Source organism: Saccopteryx leptura, chromosome 5 (assembly GCF_036850995.1).
Source record: "Saccopteryx leptura isolate mSacLep1 chromosome 5, mSacLep1_pri_phased_curated, whole genome shotgun sequence".
In the NCBI taxonomy this organism is placed as follows: Eukaryota; Metazoa; Chordata; class Mammalia; order Chiroptera; family Emballonuridae; genus Saccopteryx; species Saccopteryx leptura.
Window position 1 is genome coordinate 145,456,795 of NC_089507.1, and position 25,631 is coordinate 145,482,425.

The 25,631-nt window shown below is 52.5% G+C and overlaps 1 protein-coding gene across 4 annotated transcripts in view; it reads left to right on the forward strand.

Moving 5' to 3' along the window:
- Window positions 1-25,631, forward strand: part of TRAPPC12 (trafficking protein particle complex subunit 12) — a 33,939-nt gene that overhangs the window by 2,090 nt on the left and 6,218 nt on the right. For all 4 annotated transcript variants that reach the window (XM_066385825.1, XM_066385822.1, XM_066385823.1 and 1 more), the window contains 7 exons: window positions 5,223-6,457; window positions 7,253-7,369; window positions 11,827-11,940; window positions 13,327-13,465; window positions 19,315-19,427; window positions 21,187-21,259; window positions 23,974-24,047. In XM_066385825.1, the coding sequence (XP_066241922.1) occupies window positions 5,228-6,457; window positions 7,253-7,369; window positions 11,827-11,940; window positions 13,327-13,465; window positions 19,315-19,427; window positions 21,187-21,259; window positions 23,974-24,047 (1,860 nt within the window). In that variant the 5' untranslated portion in view covers window positions 5,223-5,227. The remainder of the gene's footprint in view (window positions 1-5,222; window positions 6,458-7,252; window positions 7,370-11,826; window positions 11,941-13,326; window positions 13,466-19,314; window positions 19,428-21,186; window positions 21,260-23,973; window positions 24,048-25,631) is intronic.

Sequence of the window (25,631 nt, forward strand, 5' to 3'; positions counted from 1 at the left end):
ACTTGGGAGATAGAAAAAATATCAAATGCAAAACCGACTAGCCTTTCACCATCAGCACGAGAAGTGGACCATTGCCAGTGGCTTAGAAACTCCATGTGCCCCTCTCCCATCAAACTGCCTCCCCTTTGCTTTTTTTGTGTTTGTGTTACTAGGGCAGTATATCATTTCATTTACATGTTTTTAACTTTATATTATTATACTGTTTACTTTTCTACTTGTACTTTGGGCAAAATTAGATTTGGGAAATTCAAATATTGATGCATTAGCTATGGGATGGTTCATTCATTTCCACTGCTGTTCAATATTCCAATTTTGAATGTACCACTATTTACTAGTGTGTCTGTGGGCACTGGTTGTTTCCAGATTTTTTTTATTTTTTATTTGGGGGGCTTTGGAAGGAGAATTATTTTGTTTGGATTTGCTATTCATAAACATTCATGGTTGTAGCTTATAGTGCTGTGTGCAGGAATTCCTCTGTAATACACGTCCACCAGTTGGATTGTGAGATTATGGGGAGTGAGACCATATATTCTATCCACTTGGACTCTTTTGACTGTGAAAGAGGTATTTACTTTTACTGAGACCATGAGTATAAAATGGAGTTGTGCTGGAAAAATCAATTAGTATGGCTGTTTAAGTCCTAGGGTGCATGCTTGTGAAATGTGTATCCCTTTCAGCCTGTTCAAATCTTTGACCTATTTTCCTATTGGATCATTTATTGTCCTGTTGATTTGTAGGCGTTTTAAAATATATTCTTGATTCTAATTAAGAAGTCTGAGAATACAAAGTGTAGGAGAACATGTTGAACAACAATACTTACACACTGCTACTATGTGTGTAAAGTGGTACAACCCCTTAGTTAAGTAATCAGACATTATCTAGTGAAGATAAAGAAGTGTACTACTCAACACGTGCACACACTTTTAATATCATGAAGAACTTTGCACATGTACCCCAGGAGACGTGTACAAGAATGTGCATAACCAACTGTAGCATAAAAAACCTAAAAGCACCTCAAATATCTCTCACGAGTAGAATAGATCAGTGTTTTTCAACCACCCACATGCCAGAAATTTTGTGCCAGTCCACGAAACAGTTCACCTAGATCTTCATACACTGTCAGGGTGTTTACCCCAAGCAGCGCCAGTCAGCAGACTGACGGTTGAAAACCACTGGTATAGACAAGGCGTTGTGACACCATCTCGGAGCAGAGCATTATCACCAGTGAAGACGAATGAAATATACCTTCACTCCATGTACAAGGTTAAAAGTGGGGGGCAGGAAATGAAGTCAGAAACTGAAAAAGCTAAGTAGCATGTTGTTTGGGGAAATAAATGTGGACAATTTCAGAAAAACAAGAGTATAATAAATGTCAGAACATGACCTCTGAAGGGACTAGGGTATGTTGTCCTAGCCACAGATTAGAAATGCTGTTTTGCGTCCAATCAGTATTTCAGAAAAATCATTTCTAGAAAACGTACCTTTGATAGGAAGGGAAGAATAGCAAGAACTTCCTGAGGTTTTGCACTGAGAAAAGAGGACTTATCTGTGGCTTTAGCAGCAGCTCTTTCCATCCGAGTTCGCTCTTCCATCAGCTGTGTCCGGTTTCTGCTCCCTTAACCACTCCGCACCATTCCCTGATGTAGCTCCTTGAGAACAGGGTCATACTGTGTTGCCCGCTGTCTGAGACACAGCAGCACTCTTTTTTTTTTTTTTTTCATTTTTCTGAAGCTGGAAACGGGGAGAGATAGTCAGACAGACTCCCGCATGCGCCCGACCGGGATCCACCCGGCACGCCCACCAAGGGCGACGCTCTGCCCACCAGGGGGCGATGCTCTGCCCATCCTGGGCGTCGCCATGTTGCGACCAGAGCCACTCTAGCGCCTGAGGCAGAGGCCACAGAGCCATCCCCAGCGCCCGGGCCATCTTTGCTCCAATGGAGCCTTGGCTGCGGGAGGGGAAGAGAGAGACAGAGAGGAAAGCGCGGCGGAGGGGTGGAGAAGCAAATGGGCGCTTCTCCTGTGTGCCCTGGCCGGGAATCGAACCCGGGTCCTCCGCACGCTAGGCCGACGCTCTACCGCTGAGCCAACCGGCCAGGGCGACACAGCAGCACTCTTGAGTAATGGTCCCTGATCGGCAGGGCATATCAGTCCAGACCTTTGGCAGTGGTTTTTATTGAGAAATCCAGATGAACAATCTAATTTGCCCTCTGGAGTGGGAAGCCTCGGTGTCAACATTGTCACCAGGAAACAAAGAATTTGACTCGATAAATTGGATTGCATTAGACGTGAGGTTTCCGAGGAGAATGGAAACCTACTGTAGTTAGAAACTTAAGCTTTGACTTGAAAGATTGTTGCCTCTTTGCTCAGTTTTCTTATTTTCAGAAGATAACATATTTAAAGTGTTTAAGGTAAATTGGTAAGCACAGAACGGCTGTGTTAGTTTTATCTTTTGCCTGGCTGTTGTCCTTCAGAAAGGTTATATTCTGACTGTCAAGAAATAAATTTCCCCAAAATGACTTCTAAAAATCTTTGCCTGTCTCTCTCTCTCTCTCTCTCTCTCTCTCTCTCTCTCTCATACACACACACACACACACACACACAAACACATACATAAATCATAGTTTTAATCTGGGTGTCTTTAATTATTGTGGGAGCAGCTGTTATCCAAGTGGCTACTGAATGGGTCTTGCATAGTGTTGAGCCTTCTGTATTTGGGTCCTGTGGGCAGTAGCTCTGGTCATCCCTGGACAGTTCCTGGGTACCCATCGGAGCATGCCTTTCTCTGAATCTCTTATAATACAAATTAGCCTCGGCGGTCAGTTAGTTTTGCTTGTTTTAAAGGTAGAATATTCTCCACTCTTTCCTGCATAGAAAGAAAGAAAACACTGTGATTTTTGCCACTTCTGATGCGCCTTCCCTTTTCTTCTGATCATGGGTTTTGGACCTTGTCGCCTCTGTGGTCCCCCGGTTGTGGATTAATGTAGTGCTTGGGGACCTGGGGTGATGGCTGGAAAGTCTGTCTTCTGAAAAGGGCTCAGAACCAGCTGTTCTGGCATCTCCTTGTCACCAGACTCTGGGCTAGGGCACCTCAGTCCTCACAGGGTTAGTCAAGGGGGTCAGTGACACCCTTTCTGGTGTGTCACTGACAGGGACGTCAGATGAGTCCTGTCACTCTGACTCCCAGTGTCCTCATCTGTGTGTGAAGCAGCTGGTGGCCATCCTGCACAGCTATTGTGGAGGAGAATGAAGGCGTGTTTGTTTCCCTGGTCTTCCTGCTCCCCTGAGAGACCCAGGGGAGAAACGTCTTACACATGGGTGCGCCCACTCTTTGATGTCCCCAAGGCAGCGTTAGTCTGGGCTTGCTGAGAAATAGAACCAGAAAGGGGGCTATTGTTCCTTTTAAATTTTGAGCTAATAGTTATTAGATGAACAGTTACTCAATGGGGAATTAGTAACTGACTATGGTGGACAAGAAACTTCTCCAGAAAGTTTCACTTTGATTTTCTACTTTAAATTAATCTTGGTTTTGGATCTCAGGGTGAGCCAAAAGGGAAGGACAGCTAGTTTGGAGCACTGTGATAAAAGCGTTGGCCATGAGGAAAAGGTCATCTACGGTCAGCTGAGTATAGTTTCTATAAGTAAAAAGATGTTTGTTTGTTTGTTTGTTTTCTGGGAAAGCCATCTTTTATGATAGTCTTGGCCCCCTTACCTTGAATTTATTCACTGTGAGAGTAGAACTATGTACAGTAACTTTTGCTCAAAAAAAGTTCTTGGAGAGAAGGAGCCATCATGTTTTCAGATTGCAGACTCCTGTGTCCTTATGCACCCCCCACCAGCCCCCATCGGCCCAGTTTCTCCTGGGCTGGATGTGGCTTTTCTCCTACCCGCTGTGTGAGCCTGAGCAAGTCGCCTTGCCTCTCAGCTGCAGTTTCCTCCTCCCAAATGAAGGGACGGATGGCAGCCATTCCATAGGGTTGTCGTAGGAAAATGCGGGTGACGCTCTTAGAACAGGACAGTTACACACAGGCGCCAGTGTATGGTCTTGTCCTGCCATCCGCATCAGCCTCTTGTGCTGCCTCTGAGTCTTAAAGAGTGAATATGGTTTGAAAGGCTGAAGGCCCCACACCCCTGGGACGGCTATATTCAAAGAGACAGAATGAGTGTAGGTGAGTATGTGGAGGAGTAGGAGTTCCCGCATGTGGGGATGTAAGATGGTGCTGACCACTGTGGAAGATAGGTTGGTAGTTCCTCAAAAACTGAATAGAATCACAGTGTGACCCAGCAATTCCAGCTCTGGGTACCCACCCCCTCCCCAAAAGAATTGCAAGCAGGGTCTCAGAGGGATGTTTTGTACATCCCTGTTTGTAGAAGCAGTGTCAGTTCAGCAGTGGTCAAAAGATGGGTGTAATCTAAGTGTCCATCATTGGACAAAGGAATAAACAAATGTGGTCCATCCAGACAGTGGACCGTTATTCTGTCTTATAAATTAAGGAAACTCTGATATAAGCTGCACCATGAATAAACTTTGAGGACATTGTGCTAAATGAATAAAGCCAGTTACAAAAAAACAAACGCTGTGTGATTCCCCTTCTATGAGGTCACTAGAGTCATCAGATTCGTAGATGGAAAGTAAGATGGTGGTGGCCAGGGCCTGGGGGGAGGTGGGAGTGGGGAACTGCCATTTAACGAGGACAGAATTTGAGTTTTGCAAGATGAGACGAGTTCTGGAGCCGGACACACAGCATGAATGTCCTTAATGCCACTGAACTATATACCTAGAGATGATAAAAGAGGGCTAACCATGTTCTATGTCCTTTACCACAATAATAAATAAACAGCTGAGAATTGGGGTCTTTTGAATATTGACATGCATCTATAACTGAGAAAAACTCTTGTTAAATGGGCATTTATTTTTTTTGGAACCATTTCAGTTTTCCTGCGGAGTTAAGCAGCAGGTGCCGGATGTCCCAAGTACCTCTGCCTCCCCACTGTCATACCCCACCAGAAGGGACGTGGGACACATCATCGTCACCCAGAGGTCATGGTGGACATTAGGGCTCCCTCTTGCTGTTGTATTTTCTAAGGGTTTAGACAAAGGTATAATGACATGTATTCACCATTTCTATAAATTGAAAACAATTTTAACGGTTGGATAAAGTCAGCCTCCTAGTGACTGAGACGGAAAGCCGATGAGGTAGGTTACATGTGTCTTTGTTTCAGAGACCATGGAGGGCGCTCAAGGTGCCAACCAGAGCCTGACCATGGAGCCCCAGCTGGCTGAGGGGCCAGCAGAGACCATCACCCCGCAGGCACCGCAGCCAGAACCAGGGCTGCTGTACCAGGAGGAAACCATCGACCTTGGGGAGGACGAGTTTGGGTCAGAGGAGAATGAGACCATGTCCGAGGACTCAAATAATTTCATGGACAAGCTCAGTGAGCACATGATGGAGAGCGTCCTCATTTCTGACTCTCCTAACAACAGCGAGGAGGACATGGGTGACCTCGGGGGTGCGCAGGACCCCGTGGGGCTCGCGGGAGGCAGTGCTGCTCTCAGGCTGGACAGCGTCCCAGATGAGGGTGCGGGCGGCAGTTCCCTGCATGACAGTGGGAGCAGTGGAGACGAGGCCACTGAGGACGTCTCCGACGTGAGCCCTGATGGCAGAGCGTCCTTGAAGGCAGACCCCAAGCCGGAAGGCCAAGACCTGCCCGCCTCTGAGAACACAAGTTCAGGGGACCTGGGCCGTGGGCGCGAGGGCGCTGTCCCCGAGGGTCCCAGCCTGCCCTCCAGGCAGCCTGCTCCTGAGGACCAGCCCGTGCCCGTGTGCACCATCTTCAGCCAGCCCCAGCCCGCAGCCACCCCGCCCGCCCCCTTTGGACAGGACGGCTTCCAGTCACAGATGGTGAAGTCACCCAGTTTCAGCTGCGCCAGCCAGCCGGCCGCCAAGACCCCCCCCCAGGTGGTCCAGCCCAGCCCCAGCCTGAGCACGTTTTTTGGCGAGACAACCAGTACTAACTCCCTGGCCTCTGACTTCTTTGACTCATTCACGATGTCCACATTCATTTCTGTCAGTAACCCCCATGCGGGCGCCGCCACCACCCCAGAGCCACTGTCTTCACTCACGGTGTGTCCGTCACCCTCAGGAGGGAGCGCCCCGGCCCCCCCTGAGCCATACTCTCCAGGGGTGACCAGGTCAGAATCGGCCATCTCCACGGCGGCTCTAGAAATCCCTCCATCTCCAAAACCGTTTTCCCAGATCCAGGCTGTGTTCGCAGGGAGCGAGGACCCCTTTGCCACCGCCCTGAGCATGAGCGAGATGGACCGCAGGAGTGATGCCTGGCTGCCCGGGGAGGGGACCAGGGACGTCTTGGTTTCAGTAGCGACCCAACAGTACAACACAGTATTCGTAGACAAGGACAACCTCACCATGCCGGGCCTCAAGTTTGACAACATCCAGGTGAGCCCGGGCGTTTCCAACAGCCACGCTCACCAGCGGCGTCTCCCTGTGAAGTGGACGGTTCTGTGTCCACATCTCATTCCTTTCCTCTGTTTCTGTTACGTATTTGCATGCATGACACATACGTAAAATTCCTGATAAGCATTAGAAAATCCTGTTCTTCAAGAGTTCCTCAGGTGCTCCTTGTGAGAGTCTGTGTTAGGTCACCAAGTAACTTAGGACCCAGTTGGCTTCCCTAATCTCATGTATTTCAGGTCCTAGTCATGGTCTTAGAAGTGAGTCCAAGAGGGTGGATAGTTCCTCTGAAATTCTCTGAAGTAGCTCCAGACTGTGTGACTGGTTTATTTGTGACATCTGGGCTCTAGTAAATGATCAATTTCCCATTCTTTTTAAATTAAAAACAGGCTTAATTCACAGTATCTTTCCTGTGTAAAATTATGTGGTGGCGATAGCTGGAGCCTGGATCCTCTGCACAAAAACTCTGGTGTGGGTCTTTACCAAAGCGGTCAGATATTTGTATTACATATAGTATGTTTGCTATAGAAAACGTCCTTATAGGTTCGATAAGAAAAATAAGAAAGGCCTTGGCCAGATAAATCAGTTGGTTGGAGTGTTACAATTCATTGTGTCTAAACCTGGAAGCCTCCAAAAAGTGGATGCTTGCTGGACCCTGATGATACTGTACCCTCCACATGCCTATGGAAAAAAAGAAGCTTCAGTGAGTGACAAGTTCCAGTCAGCTGAGTTTAAGTAGCATTTTGTTGTCCTGACATATTTTTTGCATCTTCTGCCCAGGGGGATGCAGTTAAAGACTTGATGCTTCGCTTCCTGGGCGAGAAGGCCGCAGCCAAGAGGCAGGTCCTCACCGCCAGCTCAGTAGAGCAGTCTTTTGTTGGACTGAAGCAGCTGATTGTAAGTGACCGTATGTTTGATTTCTGATGGTGTTCTTCTACAGTTCCTGCCTTCCTTCATAATATTTCCCCTAGAGCTGATTACTTTGAATATATTATCCAATGCCTTTGCACACACACAGAGTTTTGTTAGAGTAAGTACCATTCCTGTGTAGCAAAAAGCGTCATATTAACATACTTTTAATTTTAGGTCCAGTTGGTTTAAAAGTCACTATTTTAAATGATCAAATTACTGGAGGTAGCATATATTTCGGGTAAATATGCTCCAGTAAATACAATAACTAAAAATAAATAGTTCTATGTTGATTTTTTTTTTAAATACTGTTTTCTCCACTTGGTATAGAAGGCTTGTCATTATGGGTAGATTTACCAGAAATGCACATGACGCTCTCTATTCATGAACAGAGGAGTTGCTGACACCTAGGCAGAGGGTGTTTGGAGCACGCGCACGCACCCTCTGACTGAAGCATGGAACATGGGCTGGCGGGCAGCTGCTGCTGCTGGTCTCTTGGCCATGCGGGTTGTGCGCCCCTCGATGGCCTTTGTTCTCAGCATCTTTTCTTAATTTTTTTTTTATTCAGTGAGAGGAGGGGAGGCAGAGACAGACTCCTGCATGCACCCAACCGGGATCCACCCAGCATGCCCACCAGGGGCAATGCTCTGCCCATTTCATGATGGGCATGCTCTGATGCTCAGCAACTTAACTCTTCTTAGTGCCTGAGGCAGAGGCCATGGAGCCATCCTCAGTGCCTGGGACCAGCTTGCTCTGATGGAGCCTTGGCTGTGGGAGGGGAAGAGAGAGATAGAGAGGAAGGAGAGAAGGAAGGGTGCAGAAGCTTCTGTGTGCCCTGACTGGGAATTGAACCCGGGACTTCCACACGCCAGGCCGACACTCTACCACTGAGCCAACCGGCCAGGGCCCTCAGCATCTTTTATCATCTACCAGAAATGTCCTCAGGAAGGTAAGTAGGAACCCCTTGTTCTGGTGTTTAGTGGACACTTTACATGTAAACCGGTTCAAGTTTAATTTTTCATAAATGCAAATCGTTGAGTTTCTTTTAGTGAAATGAGTCTTGAATTACCTGTGATTAAGAGGCTTTCGAAAGGAAAGGTGGAGATCTTCAGTTTTTCAAAAGGAGGGAAAACAACTGATTTTAAAATATCTGTATACTTCATCATTTATCACTGAAGCCACCAGTCTTAAAAGGTAACCATTGCCTGACCTGTGGTGGCATAGTGGATAAAGCCTGGAACACTGTGGTTGCCATTTCAAAACCCTGGGCTTGCCTGCTCAAGGCACATATGGGAGTTGATGCTTCCTGCTCCTTCCTCCCTTCTCTCTGTCTCTCTCTTTCTCTCTCTCTCCTCTAAAATGAATAAATAAAAATCTAAAAAAAAGATTTTAAAAAGGTAACTATTGGCCCTGGCCGGTTGGCTCAGTGGTAGAGTGTTGGCCTGGCGTGCGGGGGTCCCGGGTTCAATTCCCTGCCAGGGCACACAGGAGAGGTGTCCATCTGCTTCTTCACCCCTCCCCCTCTCCTTCCTCTCTGTCTCTCTCTTCCCCTCCCGCAACCAAGGCTCCATTGGAGCAAAGTTGGCCCGGGCGCTGAGGATGGCTCCATGGCCTTTGCCTCAGGCGCTAGAATGGCTCTGGTTGCAGCAGAGCGGCACCCCAGATGGGCAGAGCATCTCCCCCTGGTGGGCATGCCGGGTGGATCCTGACTGCCTCCCTGTTTCCAGCTTTGGAAAAATACAAAAAAAAAAAAAAAAAAAGGTAACTATTTCTGTGGCCCTGCAGAAAGTGCTAAAATGAATTCCCTCCATTGTGTGGGGGGCCGTGGAGCTTTTCCTTCTGGCCTTGGAGGAACACTGAGAAGCACCGTTATGAGCAGTGGGCTGTGGTGGAAGTGTGGCTTTGTAATGAGGGGTTTACAAAGTGCACACAGGGCTGCACACAGTCACATCCACATGTTCCCAGGCTGCCTCTCTGCCTGGGCTGTTCCTAGGGTTACTAAATATATACGGTGGTTCGATTTTCTTTTTTTTCCCCCACATATTGAAAGTCCTTAAGGCCAGTAGGGATTTTATCAACAGTCCTCACCAGGAAGCCTGTTTAAGGTGGGAAATGTATTTATAAAAAGATCGTTACCTTGCCCTGGTATTTTAATTTTGTCCTAAAATAATTCCTGCCGTCCTTAAGACTAGGAAGAGTTCTGAATGTATTTCCTGAGGTAATGTCAGAGTGCTCTGCGATTGTAATTTGCAGGGATGTGAGTGTCTAGACTGTGGAGAAGGACGTTTTAATCACTTCAGTGGTAGAGTTAGCGATTCCCTTTGATTTGTAGGTGGGAAGAGTGGCATGCATACCTTTAATTTCTTGAGTGGTTTTATTGAACTGTTTTTCTCATCTTTCGAAGGTTGTTGAGTGCCTATGTTCATTTGTTCAGATAGAATCTGTATCTTAAAATTTCCTAGTATTAAAAAGTAACATTTATTTAAATTTAGATCTTTTTCTCATATTAAACTAATAACTTCATTATCAGAGTCCTTTATGTTGTATACAGTAATTATGAGATTTTCTCCACAGAGCTTCAAGTTTTACATGATACACTTTAGATTTTAATTCTTAAAAAAACAAACAAAAGAGTTTACCCCCCAGCATTTATGACATCTGGTCTTGAAAATGGGGAGGACCCCCAGGAAAGGAAACGAGTGGGTAGGAAGCAATGAGATAAAAATAGCAAGAAACCCTGGAGAAGCATGACTGCCACTTCAGATGCTGGCAGGGGTCGGTCATGCACTCCTGTGCACAGGTGTGTGGCACCCTGTTAGGAGGAAGGGATGCTGGGCCACAGCACCCAGCGCTGCAGGGGCAGCAGAGCTGGTGGGGACAGAGGGTGGTGCGAGCAGCCCCTGGCCCGGCAGCCCTGAGGCCATAGCCCTCCTGCAGGCTGGCCTCCTCCGGCCTGGCCGCGCAGAGGCCTCCTGGGAGGCCAGGCTCTGTCGCTGTCTCCTGGCCATGCCACAGCTTTGCAGAAAGCCCCTCCCTTTGTCACTGGGAAGCCCCATTTGCAGCCAGGATTCGCCTGTGGTCCAGATCCCAGTCTGCTGCACTGAAAGCACCTACGCCGGCCATATCTTATCACCCTGGAGGAAGGGCTTGCAGGACCGCCGTGGTAACCACACGTGACCCCGTCGCTGACAAGCCCCATGGCCTTCTGTCCTCGCAGCCTGAGGGAGTGAGGCTGTGAAAGGTGCACAGCTACGCTAATGAATGTGTGACGCACAGAAATACGCCTGACATACACGGCTGACATTCCCACAGGACCAAGTCAGGACCACCTAGTTCCCATGCCCTGAGGCTGAGGCTGGCCTCTCGTGCTGGGCCCCGCCTACCAACTGGGCTGGATGGATTTCACCTTCGTCCTTGGAGGCCTGTCCGGGGTCACTCAGCCGCCCCCAGGCCTGGGAGTCCTTCCCCTCTGCTGACCAGCTATTCCCCATTCCCAGATCTCATGTTAGGTCAGGATACCTGCTGACACATTCCCACAGCCCCTTATACTTGTTTTTGTTGCAGAAGTGCATGGTACATGCAAAATTATCTAATAAATCCTTTAAAAAAACTTGAATGTCTGCCTTTCTTGCCTAACTCTAATGAAGTAGGCGCAGGGCTGTGTGCTTAGTCACCACTCTGCCCCAGAACCTGGCGTGGTCTCGAAGCAAGAGTGACTTCAAGCCCGCCTGCTGACCGACATCATGAACAGTACCTGTGCAGTGGCCAGAGGAGAGCGTCCTGAGAAATCCGCGTTTATCACCCGCGCTCAGCTCCCCGGAGGGTTTGAGCATCTCTCTGATGACATCCCGTTCCTGTGCCTGCAGCTGTCCCCTGTGTAGTGCGCCAGGGCAGAGAGACAGCAGGAGGTCCGAGGGCTGCCAGGGCGCCACCTCAGCCAATGCGTCTCTCTGGTTCACATTAGAACGCAGTGATGGGAACGTTTGCCGCGTTCGTAGACTGGCCTGCGACGTGCTGCATAAGCGTAGTTGGTCAAGGTTTTTATGTTGATACAATAGAATCACGTTGAACATGTAGAACAGTCACTTGCAGACCATATAGAGACATGTAGATGTAGCCAACACAAGCCCCCGCTTAAGTCACTGATTTTAGGGAGAAGTCACAAGATAGCCACCAGTAAGAAGGAGCCAGCAGTCCGACGGCTTTGGGGCAGTGGGCAGCTTTCCAAAAAGCGTCTTCCTCCCTGTGTTCGGTCAGCTGTTCAGTCTAACGTCCTATGGTTTCTCCTGAGCTATGGCTTGTGCTCAGTGCCCATCCTGCCTGATGGCACACGCGGCTCGGCCAGTCGGCCTCTGCTCGGCGGCCTCTGACATTGCGGGCTATGGGTGGATGTCGTGCGTGTTGGAGCGGCCTGTGTTGGTCATGGGTCCTGCTGTGTCTTACAGAGCTGCAAAAACTGGAGGGCGGCAGTGGACCTGTGCGGGCGCCTCCTCACAGCCCACGGCCAAGGCTACGGCAAGAGCGGGTTGCCCACAAGCCACACGGCTGACTCACTGCAGGTACAGCCCCGTACAGTCCCCTGGACTGTTCTCTGGTTTATCATCCTAGAGAGGGGGGCATGGAAGGGACTATGACCTCTTGTACCAGTAAGGACAATTGGAAAACCAGAAGTGGACTTTTCATGTCCTGAATTCAGTCTTGGTGTGAGACTGCTGTAGTCTTCCCCTGTGTGCCTGCACTAGTGCCAGCAGGACTGGGCACTGTGCCCCGAGGCCACGAGCACAGAGGCTCACCCTCAGTCTCCCAGAGCAGGCACGTGGCTGCCCTGTGGCCACGAGGACACTGGGCTGAAGGGTTCTGGGTGGGCCTGGGCCCAGAAGAAAACGGGACAGGTGTGACCCACAGGGAGGGACGCGTGCTTACCCAGGGCTGTGCTCCCAGTCTAGTACTGGTTCTCAAATAAAGAGAATGCAGAAAGGAGCATTGTGAGGAAGTAACTGCCCAATGTGAGGTAGCAGCGGCAGGAGTCCTAGATCTGCACCCCTCCCTGGGAGTTGTTCATGTGTGTTCCGGCAGAAAGAGTGTCTGAGGGGAGTGACGGGCACCAGGTGGTGTGAGTCTGCCCCCACGATGGCCAGGGGGTGGGAGTGGTACACAGACTGTCCCTCACCCTCCAGCCCTCAGCTGTCCACATCGGCAGTGACTTTTCTTCTGGGTCCCTCAGCCCGTCACTGCCCAGCCCCCACCTCACTGCAATGCCACCCAGCCTCCAGTGCTTTTAATAAACTCCCTCCAAGTGACCTTGTTAAATGACAGTCTCCATCCTCTCCTTTCCCGCTCAAACACCATGCACAGCTCCCACGGCCCACCTGGTGAGATGCCGGCACTTGCTGGGTGACCCGGAGCAGTGGCTTGTCTGTGAGCTGCACGCTGTCATTGGTACATGAGGTTGAGTTGGCTCATTTCCAAGGTGGATTCTGACTGTCCTCATCTCTGGTTCTGTAGCTCTTTCATTCGATGTCCCAGCATGTTATTGAAGGTCCCGCTTGCAGCACTCTGGCCACTGAACCCATGTCCCACCCCTCCCCACACACAGCTGGGCCACAGCCTCCTGCGCTGCCTGGCTCCCCTGCCCTCTCACGGTCCTTCCTCCTCCCCCACCCCCTCGAGCTGTGTTCCCCTTTGGGGAGGGGCAGCTCTTTTTATCTTCCTAATACCTAGCCTCCTTCTTTGCACACATCCCTGCTCCGTAAGTATTGTCTAACTAAACTGAATCAAATAAAATTGTTCACATTGTTATAAACATGTAATTATGCAAACATGCGAAGAAAGAAAGAAGGTTTAGCTTTTGTTTTAATAAATTTGAAATCAAGCTCTGATACCAAAAGAATAGGATTGTCCCAGTGAGGTACGGGGCTCACCTGTTGTTTCGGTTGTGTTTTTAGCTCTGGTTTGTGCGACTGGCACTGCTGGTGAAGCTGGGCCTCTTCCAGAACGCCGAGATGGAGTTTGAGCCCTTTGGAAACCTGGACCAGCCAGACCTCTACTATGAGTACTACCCACACGTGTACCCGGGGCGCAGGGGTAAGGTGGCGCTTGCCGTGCCCGTGCCTCTGGGGGGAGGGGGTGCGGTTCCTTTGCTTTGCACAGGTTTCCTGAAGAACCAAATGCGAAGCCTGGCAGCAAGCCTGGAGGGCCAGACCTCCCCACCCACTCCCTTGCGCACTCACCCGGACTGATGGCGCTGGTGTTAATGCACTGACCTCTCTCGGGCAGCTGCTCTGAAGCGGCATAGGGACTGGCTGGGTGCCTTCCAGGCGCTCTGCTCCCGAGTGAAAGGTGATCTGATACCATAACCAGGTACAAACATGTATGCACAGGAACGAGCACACGCACTTGTGTGACAGTATTGATTCTGCGCCGTCTCCTGCCAGCCACTCTTCTGATTTATGTTAATAAAACATCTAGGCCCTGCTGGGAAGCTTGGTTGGTTGGTGTCACCCTGAAACACCAAGGCTGTGGGTTTGAACCCTGGTCAGGCACACAGGGAAGTGACCAATGAGTGCAGGACTGAGTGGACAACAAGTAAATGCTCCCCTCTCTGTGTCTCCCTTCCTCTCTGTCTCTCCTTTCCTCTCTCTGTCTTTCTATAAAGCCATCAGTAAAACAAATCAGTACAGTCCTCTAACAGGTCAGGGGACAGTGTGGGGTAGTTGTTGGGGAGTGTTAGAAATGAGAGTGAGGGGTCGTGTTATGAAGAGGCTTTGGGCAGCGGTGGTCCTGAGGTGCAGTGAGGGTCTCTGGCGGAGAGCCCGTCCGGTGTGGGTGTGAAGTGGGAGACTGGGAGCGGGGCAGCTCGTGCTGAGAGCTGGCCTTTCCCACCTTCCCGTGTCTTTCTCCCACTCTGCTGAGCGCAGAGTGTCCCGGCCGGCCCTGGCCGCACACCCTATGGTGCTTGCTCGGGCAGGTGGGGCTGGAGCTGGCCTTGGCAGGTGTTTAGTCTGTTGCTGAGGGAAACACGGAGCTCTGACCACACAGGCCGTCTCTGAAGGACCAGAGAGACACTGAAGCTGTTCTGGGTTCCTATCCTGTCGCATCCACAAGTGTACGCTCAGAAAAACTCATCCCACACAGCTGGTTAAGTAAGAGACTCACCTGCAGACACCCCATGGTGGAGGTGGGGGGCAACCTGCTTGTGGTGTCTGATCCCGCTGTTCTGAGCACTGCCCACCACCTGGTGGGTCCTGTCCAGTAACCTGAGCCACACTGTTCCCCCGTCCATGAGGACAGCGGTCAGGTGGGGGTGACGCTGAGCTTCCTGTAACACAGGAATAAAGTCCTGGGTTCCAGTGCACCCTTCCCTCCCCCTCCGCTCGGCTCTGAGACGCTTTCCCTGAGGTGAGCATACTAGAAAGCGCACCTCTGGTGTTACCCGAAATTAAATTGCACCGGCATTTGGCTAAGGGGAGCACAGTGGCCACGTGTCATTAAGCAGCTGATTTATATTATGAAATAGATATAAATCATCCATATATTTTATCTACATGGGCTTACATTCATCCACAGTGGTATGCTGGATGATCACTAATGGCTCCTCAAAAATGTAACATTTGGATTCATTCATGTCCTTTGCTCTTTGGTGTATCCAAGCAAACAAGTCATTTAACGTGCTCTTTAAAAAGGAGGTTATAAAGATGCAAACAAGTTACAAATGAGCTTTAATATATTTTATTAAATATTGGGCATAATTTTACCCATTCAGAATATTCATAGCGAGACATGTAGTGAATGAAAATCATGTTTGTTTTTGTGTTTGGTCATCCAGAAGGGAGCCGTGTGTGGTCTCCTGTATTTCTCTGGTATTTCTAGCAGTTTGATACAGTTGCTCTCAGCCTCTTGGAGGTCAGGTCAAGTGTGTTTGCTTCTGCAGGCAGCCCTGTCTTCTGGTCAGTGTGGACGTCCCCTGGGGTGTGCAGGGAGAAGGCCAGCTGTTAAGCTCTGTGTGGGGTGGGCAGGTCAGGTCGCCAGCAGAGCCCTGTGTGTCTGTCCCCTCTTCTTCCTCTGCCTCTGCCCTCGTCCACCCTCTGCTGTGTGTGCATCCCTATAACGGAGGCCCCGAGGTGGGTGAGCAGCTGCTCCATCCAGCTCGTGCTTAGACTTCAGTGGATTGAGAGGTCATTTGAGGCTCAGATTCTGTGTTTAGAAACCAGCCAAGAGTGGGTGGAGGGTTTGTGTGCAGATGCCTGAGTCTTCCCTCATTAACTTGAAGCCCTCCCTGCGGACACATTAATTCACATGGCCGCTGAGGTGCCCACCTCTGAATGTCACATGGTTCAGGATCTCAGGGGATCAGTGCTGGTCACACAGATAGAAGAGGTCAAAGTGAAGATGACCAAACCTCAGTTGTCTAGCCCAGGGAATGTCCAGCTCTCTGGAAGCACCTGCCACCCGCCTCCCAGGTGGGGTGGGAACCGCAAGGCAGTCGTGCACCAGCCTGGTCTACAATTAGGAGTGTTTTTGTTTATCTTTATTATTGACAGCTTCAAAATCACTGTTTTAAGGTTTTAACATACCTTCCCAAACCCCACGTGGTTTCCCTCCAGGAGAGCTAGGCTTCCCTGAAGTCATTAGCATTTGCTTAGTGTGGCACCTTTGTTACAGTGGAGGGACTAGTGTGGATACATTATTGCTAACAAATGTTCCTAGTTTACTTTTGGATTCATTCTTTCTGTTGTTCACATTCATTGTATTTTTATCTTCAAAACAAAACAAAACAAGAAAAATGAAATGCTCCTTCTAGATACAATGTGTCCATACTTGAATGCCCCATTTCCACCTCCTGTAGGGAGGAGGGCAGAGTCCTACCTCCTGCACAGCTCTTGTCCCGTCTTCCTAGGAGCTCTGTGTATTGTTCAGAAGCAAAGCGACAATGAGAGAGTGTGTGACTCAGAGCTGCTGCACGGTGACAGTCAGCGTCCTCTGCCACCTGAGGGAAGTCGGGGAGCTGGAGCTCTTCCTGCTGGGAGTAAACATGTTTAATTGCCTTCAGAGTGTTTTTTAAGGAATGCAGGGGCCCTCCTAATGCTAGGTTCAGGTCTCTGTGTGTTTAGTTCAAGTTATTAGAGCTGTCATGATTTCATCTGGGATCTTATTTCAGAATTAATCCTCACAGATTAACAAGTCAAACCAAAATTGACAAGACAAGCACGTTCATCGCATGCTTGGTCTCTGCCCTCCCACGCGCTCCACTCCTTTTCAGTTGAGAAAAGGGCCTTCTGTCCTTTCCTGTCCTCCCTCAAAAGTCCTGATGTTCATGCTTCTGTTTGTGGAAACATTGTATCAACACGTGACAATACACATAGCTCAGAACTAAGTGTTCCAATTTCAGTTGTTTTTTTTCCAAGTCAAATTAGTTTACCTCTTAGAGTGAACGTGTGGGGCTTAGGGTCGTATGCCAGGAACTAGGGAGCGTTTGTTGTTGGAAGCACATCCTCCTCAGGGTGAGGAGCTGCCTGTTCCTCTTCCGCCCTCGGAGCCCTGGCTGCAGGCCTCTCCCCGCCTATCTGACACAGACCCCTGCAGCCGCATGGCCTCTGCCACCCGCCTGTGCCCCACCCTCATGCCTCACACTGGTGCGGGGTGGCCTCTGTCAGCTCTCAGATTCCTCCTCGCTCCATGGCTCTGGGAACACCATGGAGCTACCGTTTTGGCTCTGGGGGGAGGGGCAGCTGAGTAGGCTGCTGTACAAAAGAGACTGTGCTCTTCGTCGGGCAGACTTCCCCAGCCTGTGTCCCAGTGACAGCCATGAAAGGAGGGACATGGATGACGCAGCAGAGGGTGGTGTTGGGGACAAGAGCAAGCCCGGCCCCCGGCAGACAAAGTGAAATGGAAACGCCTAGCAAGCTGCCCTGGAACGTGGGCTGTGGGGGAGCAGACCAGTGATGTGGGGCAGGGGTCCGTGCAGTGCTGTCCTGTGCTCGTTGCTGGATGCCGCCCGCCCCTGGCGACCCAGAGACCCAAAGGGGACGCCGCCTGCCCAGCACATACAGCGAGGAGGTGGCACAGGCCCCTTCTCTCGTTGCCATGGGGAGCCTGGACTTGAGTCTGGCTGGCTCCTCTCTGACAGGTGACGGTGTGGCGGGGGTTCTCAGTGCTGCAGGGGACTGTAGGACATAAATTCTGTAGGAGTATTTTCATGTAGTGCTTCCTAACTGATGGATGAGGACACCCCTGCAGTATTTATACCAGCCTGGATTTCGGCAGGTCCTGAATATACACAGGGTCTTCCGGAGAGACAGGTTCACGAGTTATTTTCTTAGAGTCTGACTAGCCCTTGCGGTCAAGGCGCTGTCCCTGTTGGAGAGGGGAGTGCGAGGCCCGGGGCGCTGAGAAAACCGCACATGTTCCTTGTTGCTGGGATGCCTGGCAGGAAGTACGTCACTGACTCTGAGGTGGCTGGGACACAGGCTGGGTTTGGCCAGACTGAAAGAAACAATTTAACAGTTGTTAACTTGTTTATTTTAGCGAGAGACAGAAGCATCAATTCGTAGTTGCTTCACTTTTGTTGTTTATTGATTGCTTCTCATACTTTACTGGGGGTTGGATCAGACTGAGCAGTGACCCCTTCCTCAAGCCTTGGGGACCATGTTGATGAGCCTACCCTGCGATCAAACCAGCAAGCCAGAGTCCTAGCTGACGAGCCCACGCTCTAGCTGGAGACCCTGGGTTTCAAACTGGGCCCTCGGCACCCCGGGCCAACACTCATCCACTCGCCACCACCGGTCAGGCAATGTAACGGTTCTTTTATCTGCGTATCTTTCAAGTAAACAAAAGTAATGATGTGTAGTACTGTTAGGGGAAGCCTGAATTTCGCTGAAGCAGTTACTGTCTGTGTCTTACAGGAGAGACTGGCAGTTTACTGGGGACAGTGGTTATGTCCTCTTCGGTCTGCACCTCAGTGTCTCACCAGGTGTTGGCATCTGGAACCTACTGTGGAGAGGGCTGTTCAGCTGACAAGGTCCAGCCTGGATGGACACACGCAGTTTCTCCAGCTGTCTCTTTTTCTGTGTGACTCTGGTCAACGTGTCTTTTCCAGGAAGGGACGTTTTCCATCTGATTTAATTTGTTCCACATTTCCTTTTGCCTAATGCTGTGTATGCTTGCTTTCCTCTTGATGTTTTCCATAAACAATCTTTACGTTGTACAAGACCTCTTCCGTGGGGCCAGGGGAGGCAGCTCCGATTTCAAGTCTGTTGGAGGGAGCCTGATGTGAACAGAAGGTTCCGGTGTCTGAGCGACAGCTCAGACACCCCGTCGGCACACAGATGGAGCTGGATGTGCCTGCGACCCTCTGCGGGGCAGCCTGCGTGCTGGAGCTCTCAGGTCCAGCTCCTGTGCCTCCTGCTGGACAGCCCTCAAGCGGAGTTTTGGCTCCAGAGGCACAGGCACACACGTGCACCTGTATACACGGGTGTACACTCACACACAGCACAGAACCAGGACCTGGGCCTCAGGCGTGTTCTTGCCCAGCCCCTCTCCTTGCTCTGCGCCCCCCACGTCCTTACTACTGACACACCCTCCCTTCAGGACCTCCTGGGGACAAACACTGAGCAGCCTTTCAGGCGACCTTGCGTCTGAACATCCTAAAGAACCCACCCACGGGAGTTGTGTGTTGCCTTGTGTTGAGGAGGGTGGTCCTGCTGTCGCATTCAGTGTGACAGAAGCACTGCTGTGGGGTAGCAGACACCCACCTGTTCCCTTCCATGACTTGGCTTCACGGGGAACCCCACATGCACTTGACAACTGGCACCATGACGAACGTGACCAAGATAGAGCGGTCCTGTCGTCCCTGCTGCTGGGAGGGCTGCACGCCCGCCCCAGAGCAGGGAGCGTGCTGGTGGCAGCAGCACTGACGGCAGTGACCTTGATTGCAGGCTCCATGGTGCCCTTCTCCATGCGGATCCTGCACGCGGAGCTACAGCAGTACCTGGGGAACCCCCAGGAGTCGCTGGACCGGCTGCATAGAGTGAAAGCCATCTGCAGCAAGGTAAGGCTCATGCCATGGGGCCTGCCGCACAGGAGGCGTGCTCGTGGCCACCTTCAAACTGCCGTCTGCTCAGAAAGCGCTCTGTCTGCTGTGACCGTGGGGTTCACTGTTTTCGCTGAAATCAGTTTGGGAGCTGTGGATGGATTTTGGCGAAGCTTGGGCCCTGGAGTCCTTTGTTAGTGGTGTGATTTTGATGAGGCAGGAGAGCTTCCTTGTATGTAGGAATCATATGTGTGACCCTGCCCCACTCGCCGGAGCAGTAGCTACCCATGCCAGGCCCCTCAGGCTACGTGTCCTGTAAGTGCTGCGCGCACCTGCATCATGATGGCCATCCCTCGTCACGCTGACTAGGAACACAGATAAGGGTCAGAGCACTCCCTGAGTTGAACTTGGTTGGGAAGTAGCAATATTGTGGAAGGGACCACACGGTTGCATCAACAGGAGGTGACGTTCCATCAGTAGCATTAGGAAGACGTGGGCTGAGCGCCTCCACTTCCCGGCAGGGAGACCCCCGTCGTGTCGGTGCTGTCCCCCACCCCCCAGCACAGGCGGAATGGCATGGGTGAGGTGCTCTCAGCCTGAATGTCAGGTAGGCGGGAGCGGCAGCTCCTTGCAAGTTTTGAACAATGGGTTTCTCTTGGTCAGGTTCCTCCTCTCAGTCCCAGCTGCTCTGGGTGGCACTTCTGTGTGTTCTGGGATAGTGCCTTCAGCAGCCCGCAGGAGGGGCAGCCCTCCCTGTGCAGAGGGGACCTCACTCGGTAGCATAGACGGTCCTGGCTCCTCCCTTCCGAGCTTTCTGTCTGCTTCCCTTGTTTTATGTCGTAACTTAGGGAAATATTTGCTTTCTTGTATTTCCGTCAGTTCATGGGGAGGAGTTTTGTTAGAAACTTTGGTGACGTTCAGTTGTGGGTATTCAGTGTCCAGGGGGCACTGGGACAGACAGCAGGCCCGCGCTGGGGCTGTCCTTGGTGGCTGCGGATTGGTCCCTGGCCTGGATTGCCGTCTGAGGGGCTTCATGCAAGCTCCAGGGTCCGGGGGTACCGAGGCTTCCTCCACCTCCGGGTCCCAGGATGGCTCTGCAGACCACCGGGGAAGAGCGAGCACATTTCTAAGAGCCGTTTGCCTAAGTCAGTGTTGTCCTTGAACGATGATGTCAAGTGAGCTTGACGTCATGGCTGGCATGGCCATCCCCCGCATGGCTGTGTCCTACTGACAACCTCCTTTCCTCAGCCCGGCCACCCCCGGTGACCTGGCGGAATGACTGGCCTGGATCGGCCTTGAGCTCCCCACTCTAGACGAGGAGCACGGCCAGCGCCCTCCAGCCTCCAGAGCAGGTCGGGGATTCGGTCACACAACTCGGCCCAGGCCTGACATGGTGGGACCGTTTGATATTCCCAGCCGCTCAAACGGCTCCAGGAGACCCGCTTGCCCTTTAGGAAGCCTCTTTCCCAAAGCCCCCGGGGGACTGTTGGGGACGCTGAGCTCCGAGGACTTTGCAGAGAAATCCAGACACATGGCGGGCCTGCTGCCACCCACTCGGGCCTCAAGCAGTATATAGTAAATGCTCAGGTTCTTGAATCAGGGCCAGCTCCCCACCCCCCAGCCCTGCGGTCTGCACACAGCTGCCTCCAGCCGCCAGGGAGGAAACGTGTCCGTGAGGGACATTCCTGGCAGATGGGCTCTCACACAGAGAACATGCAGTGATGACGTCTGGCAGCAGAGCCTTTCCTGATGACCTGTCCTCCTTGGCCCCCTGCAGATCCTGGCGCACCTGGAGCAAGGCCTGGCTGAGGACGGCAGCACAAGCAGCATCACGCCAGAGAACAGACAAGGTCAGTGCCCTGCACCCTCCGTGGGCACCATCCAGCCATCAGCATGTCTACCCCACGGGCTGGCTGTGGTCTCGTTCCCTCTCTCCTTGTCGCCTGCTGCTCTCCGGTCCTGTCCCGCCCTCCACCCTCTTCCTGTGGGCAGCTAAGCCACGCCGAGCTGTTGACACTGGAGTAGAAGCCCAGTGCGCTCCAGCTCAGGGCAGCCGTGGGAGCAGACCCGCTGCCTCATGGAATCCAGGAGCCACAGAGGAGGGGCCGGCCTCTGTGGTGGGGGGAGTGTATGGCTGTGAGGAGCAGGAGAGGGAGGTGGGCCCTGTGGGCAGCTTCTCGAGAGGCTGATGAGTGATCTCTGACCTGGGTGCTGGGCAGCAGGAGGATCAGCATTCTGATACCATCAGTCTGGCTGCGATTTCTTGAGAACTTGAGAGAAATGAACTTCTAGCCATGCTTCAAAACTCCACCTCAAATGTCCTCCCTGAGAAGCTCCTCCTTGCCCACCATTCAGTCCCCAGGGCAGCACCTCTGCTTGTGGGCCTGGGCTGCCCGATGTGTCCTTTTCCCACAGCATCTGTCCTGCTCTGTGTCACCTTCTTGGTTCAGGGAACTGGCTGGGCATGGGCTTTTGATGGTCACTGTGATATGCCAGGGTGAGCAAAATGGCCCAGAGAGGCGAGCACCGCATGCCTGTGGCCCTGGGAAGGGCGTGACAGTGAGTGCTGTGGCCAGAGATGTGTGTCCTCAGGGGCCAGCAGCAGCAGGCTGTGTTTTTGCTCCTTGGCTGGAGAAGCCCTGCGATGCCAGGACTGTGGGCACATCTTTTCAGCAGTGTCACTCCCAGGGGAGTGGTCTGGCCCCACCCCAGTCACTGTGCTCCCACCGCGGTGCCGGGGTGAGTGCAGATGAGCAGAGAGCCGCCAGGTCTCAGGGTGTCCCAGCTGATACCAGGTCTGTCAGGGTAGGAGGGGCCGGCCATCCAGGGGGAGGCTGAGCCCATTGTCCATGTCTCCGGGGACAGTCCACCCTCAGGTCTGTGAGTGGCTCCTCACAGGTCACTTCTGACAGCCGGGTCCATGACATCCCCCATCCTGGCAGATAGGGCGTTTGGGTTCTCACACACTCCAAGGATCAATGTGATTTCTGGGTGAGAGCATCCCAGAGTGGACCGTGGGTCCTGGCAGCGACGGGAGGTCGCATCAGTGAGCAGCAGGCGGGTGAGGTTGGGCTCGCCCAGGTTGTTCAGACGCATCCAGGACATGCTCAGTACTAAGCGGCACGCTCTGCCTCCCTGCCTGTGCAAGCGCTCCCTGTCTCTGCACCATTTCTCGGGGCTCCCGTGTCCTCAGGATTCTGAGTCACGATCAGAACCTAGGACTGAGCGTGCTGGACTGTGATCAGCATGGACATTCCCCTCTGGCCTGGCTGGGCCTCCGCTTATTAGCCAACAAAACACAGCTTGGTCTTCACAGCAGACTTTATTCCTGACAGTCCTAACATACACACAGATAAAGGTCAGCCATGGCCCTGGCCGGTTGGCTCAGTGGTAGAGCATCGGCCTGGTGTGCAGGAGTCCCAGGTTTGATTCCCGGCCAGGGCACACAGGGGAAGCACCCATCTGCTTCTCCACCCCTCCCCCTCTCCTTCCTCTCTGTCTCTCTTCCCCTCCCGCAGCCAAGGTTCTATTGGAGCAAAGTTGGCCCAGGCGCTGAGGATGGCTCCATGGCCTTTGCCTCAGGTGCTAGAATGGCTCTGGTTCAGCAAAGCAATGACCCAGATGGGCAGGGCATCGCCCCCTGGTGGGCATGCCGGGTGGATCCTGGTCGGGCGCATGCGGGAGTCTGTCTGACTGCCTCCCCGTTTCCAACTTCAGAAGAAAAAAAATACAAAAAAAAAAAAAAGATAAAGGTCAGCCAGGGACGGGCAGGGAGCCACTGCTCCACATCCCAGGCAACTCCAGGGACATTTGGGCTGGAATCAGTGGAGAGATGGCTGAGGACAGAGGAGGGGACAAGAGCACAGGCCAAGCTCACGCCCATGTGGGCCAGTAGACCAGTGGCTCAACTACTGAGGGCAGAAAGCCGGTTGGGGCGGGGCAGCGTGACAGCCCATGCAGACGCCCCAGGGGTCCGCTTCAGCTCTGCCTCACATTAGCAAGTGCTCATGACCTTTCGGGCAGCCCGTCTGTGCCCTTGTCATGTTGATCGTGACAGAGTTCCATGAAGCAGGCAGGAAGGACTTTTCTTTAAACTGATTTGAGAGAGAGAAAGAGCAGTTTGTTGTTCCACCCATTCATGCACTCAGTGCTTGATTCCTGTGTGTCCCTGACTGGGGATCGATTCTGCACCTTGGTGTATTGGGACGATGCTGTAACCGACCGAGCTACCTGGTCAGGACAGGAGGGGCAGCCTTGTTTCCATTTGAATCGTTGGGAAGTAGAGGCCTGGAGGAGGCAGAGCCCTGCATGAGGACGCCCCAGGGAGCACCTCCACCCACTCACTTCCACAGGGTCAGGTGTTCTCAGGGTGCTGTGGGCCCCGGCTCTGTGATCTCTCCCGAGGCTGAGCTCTGCCGTGCTGTTGTTGCTGCGTCTCTTGCACGGCTGACTGCTGCCCAGAGCGCTGCCAGTAACGTGTGCTGGCCCCCCACCAGCACCCAGGTGGTGACAGAGACCTCAGTCCTCTCCAGACCACTTGCTCACCGCTGCTCCTCTCTTCCAGCCTCCTTGCAGCTGTGGAAGTCCCGCCTGGGCCGGGTGACATGCTCCATGGCCAACTGCCTGCTCCTGATGAAGGTGCGTGCATGCGCGGGGATGTGGGCAGGCTCCCCCATGGGGCTCAAGGGCGCTCTCTGGGGCTGAGCGCTGTGACTGCTACAGAAACGTCCACAGAATGGAGTATTTTCACTGTCAAGTTGAAGTTTTTGAACGGGAGTCTCAAAGATGACATTACAATCGCATTTACATTCATTCTCCACACCCTCTCTGTCTCTCGTTTCCTCTGAATTCCACCCCAGAAAGGTGGCTTTTGTTCTCCCTGCATCAGGGGAGGGTATTCTTGTCTGGATTTGACTGGGTGACAGATGCTTGTGGCATCTGGAGCTGGGCTTCCCCAGGAGACTTGCGTCCTCAGACAGGACGCAGCCCCAAGCTAGCAAGCGTGCAGCCGGAGGGACAGCTTACCAGCCAGATGGCAGAGGCTGGATGGCTGGCGGGTCCTTTGTCTTCCCCAGTCCTCTCTCTCCCTCCTTTCCTCCCTCCCTCGGACTGGCTCATCTCTAGACCACGGCAGCCTGTCATGTGGCTCATTCTTTGCTGGGAACCGGCAGCACCCAGCCCACACCCAGCCCACTCCTGGCCTGGCTGTGACGGCACCAGAGCTGCACAGTTGCAGGTGCTGAGAGTGAAGCTGCCACAGCAATCAATCAGCACCAAGGCCGGGAGCAGCGCCATCAGCGCCTTCGGGACTGTTGTGAGAGGAGGCAGGAGCTCCCCCATGTCCCCCAAGGTCATTCCCAAGCCTGATTTTCCACAGAGCTGAGCAGGACAGCCATTTACCAGCGGGAGACCTGCCTGCAGAGCTCCATCCAGCCCTGCTGTGGCCTCCTCGCCGCTCTACAGGCTGTGCAGGGTGCGGGAAGCTGGGCGCAGCGGTCAGTTCAGAGCCCCAGCAGCTCATCTGTTCAGTCACAAAGACATGTGATGTGTGGCCAGGACCTGCTGTCCAGGGGCCAGAGCTGAGCAGTTCCCATGCTGGCACTGTGCCCTGTGGTATGTGACCCAGGTGCAGTGACTGCGCAGCACCCTTTGCCCCGGGGCCCTCCGGTCTGCAGTCCCAGCAGCCCCTCAGCTCAGCAGGAAGGGCAGGCGGGTAAGAGCTCCCATTGGCTCCAAGTGGTTTCCTTCAGTCTGCATGTCTGGCGTTTCATACAAGGCCAGCTGCTCGCCGGCGACCCTGTTCCTGGTCCTCTGGCCCCCTCAGCCTGCCCTTGGGCACGTGTGGGCAGGAGGGCAGCTGTGCCCGAGCCCGCAGCTTCCGCAGTGACCCTGCTGCTCCCCGAGGCTGGGGTCCTGACCCCTCCAGCCCTGCAGCCTGTCAGCTTCCCCAGAAGTCACAGCCTCACAGGACAGGAGCCAGATGTGAACTCACGGGGCTGGCGTGCCATTGGTCACAGCGCTGAAACTCCTCGGGGGCATTCAGCTGTCCCACTGTGTGTTGGTTTGGTTGTTCTTTATTTTGTTTTCTGCATTTTTAAGACACACCAACAGAAAATTATGGTATGAGAATGCTTTTTTTTGTTGTAATGTCACAGTAATAATACCACCAGGCACCTAACCTAAGTCTTGTGCCTTCATTGTTGGTAGAATGTAGAGAATGTC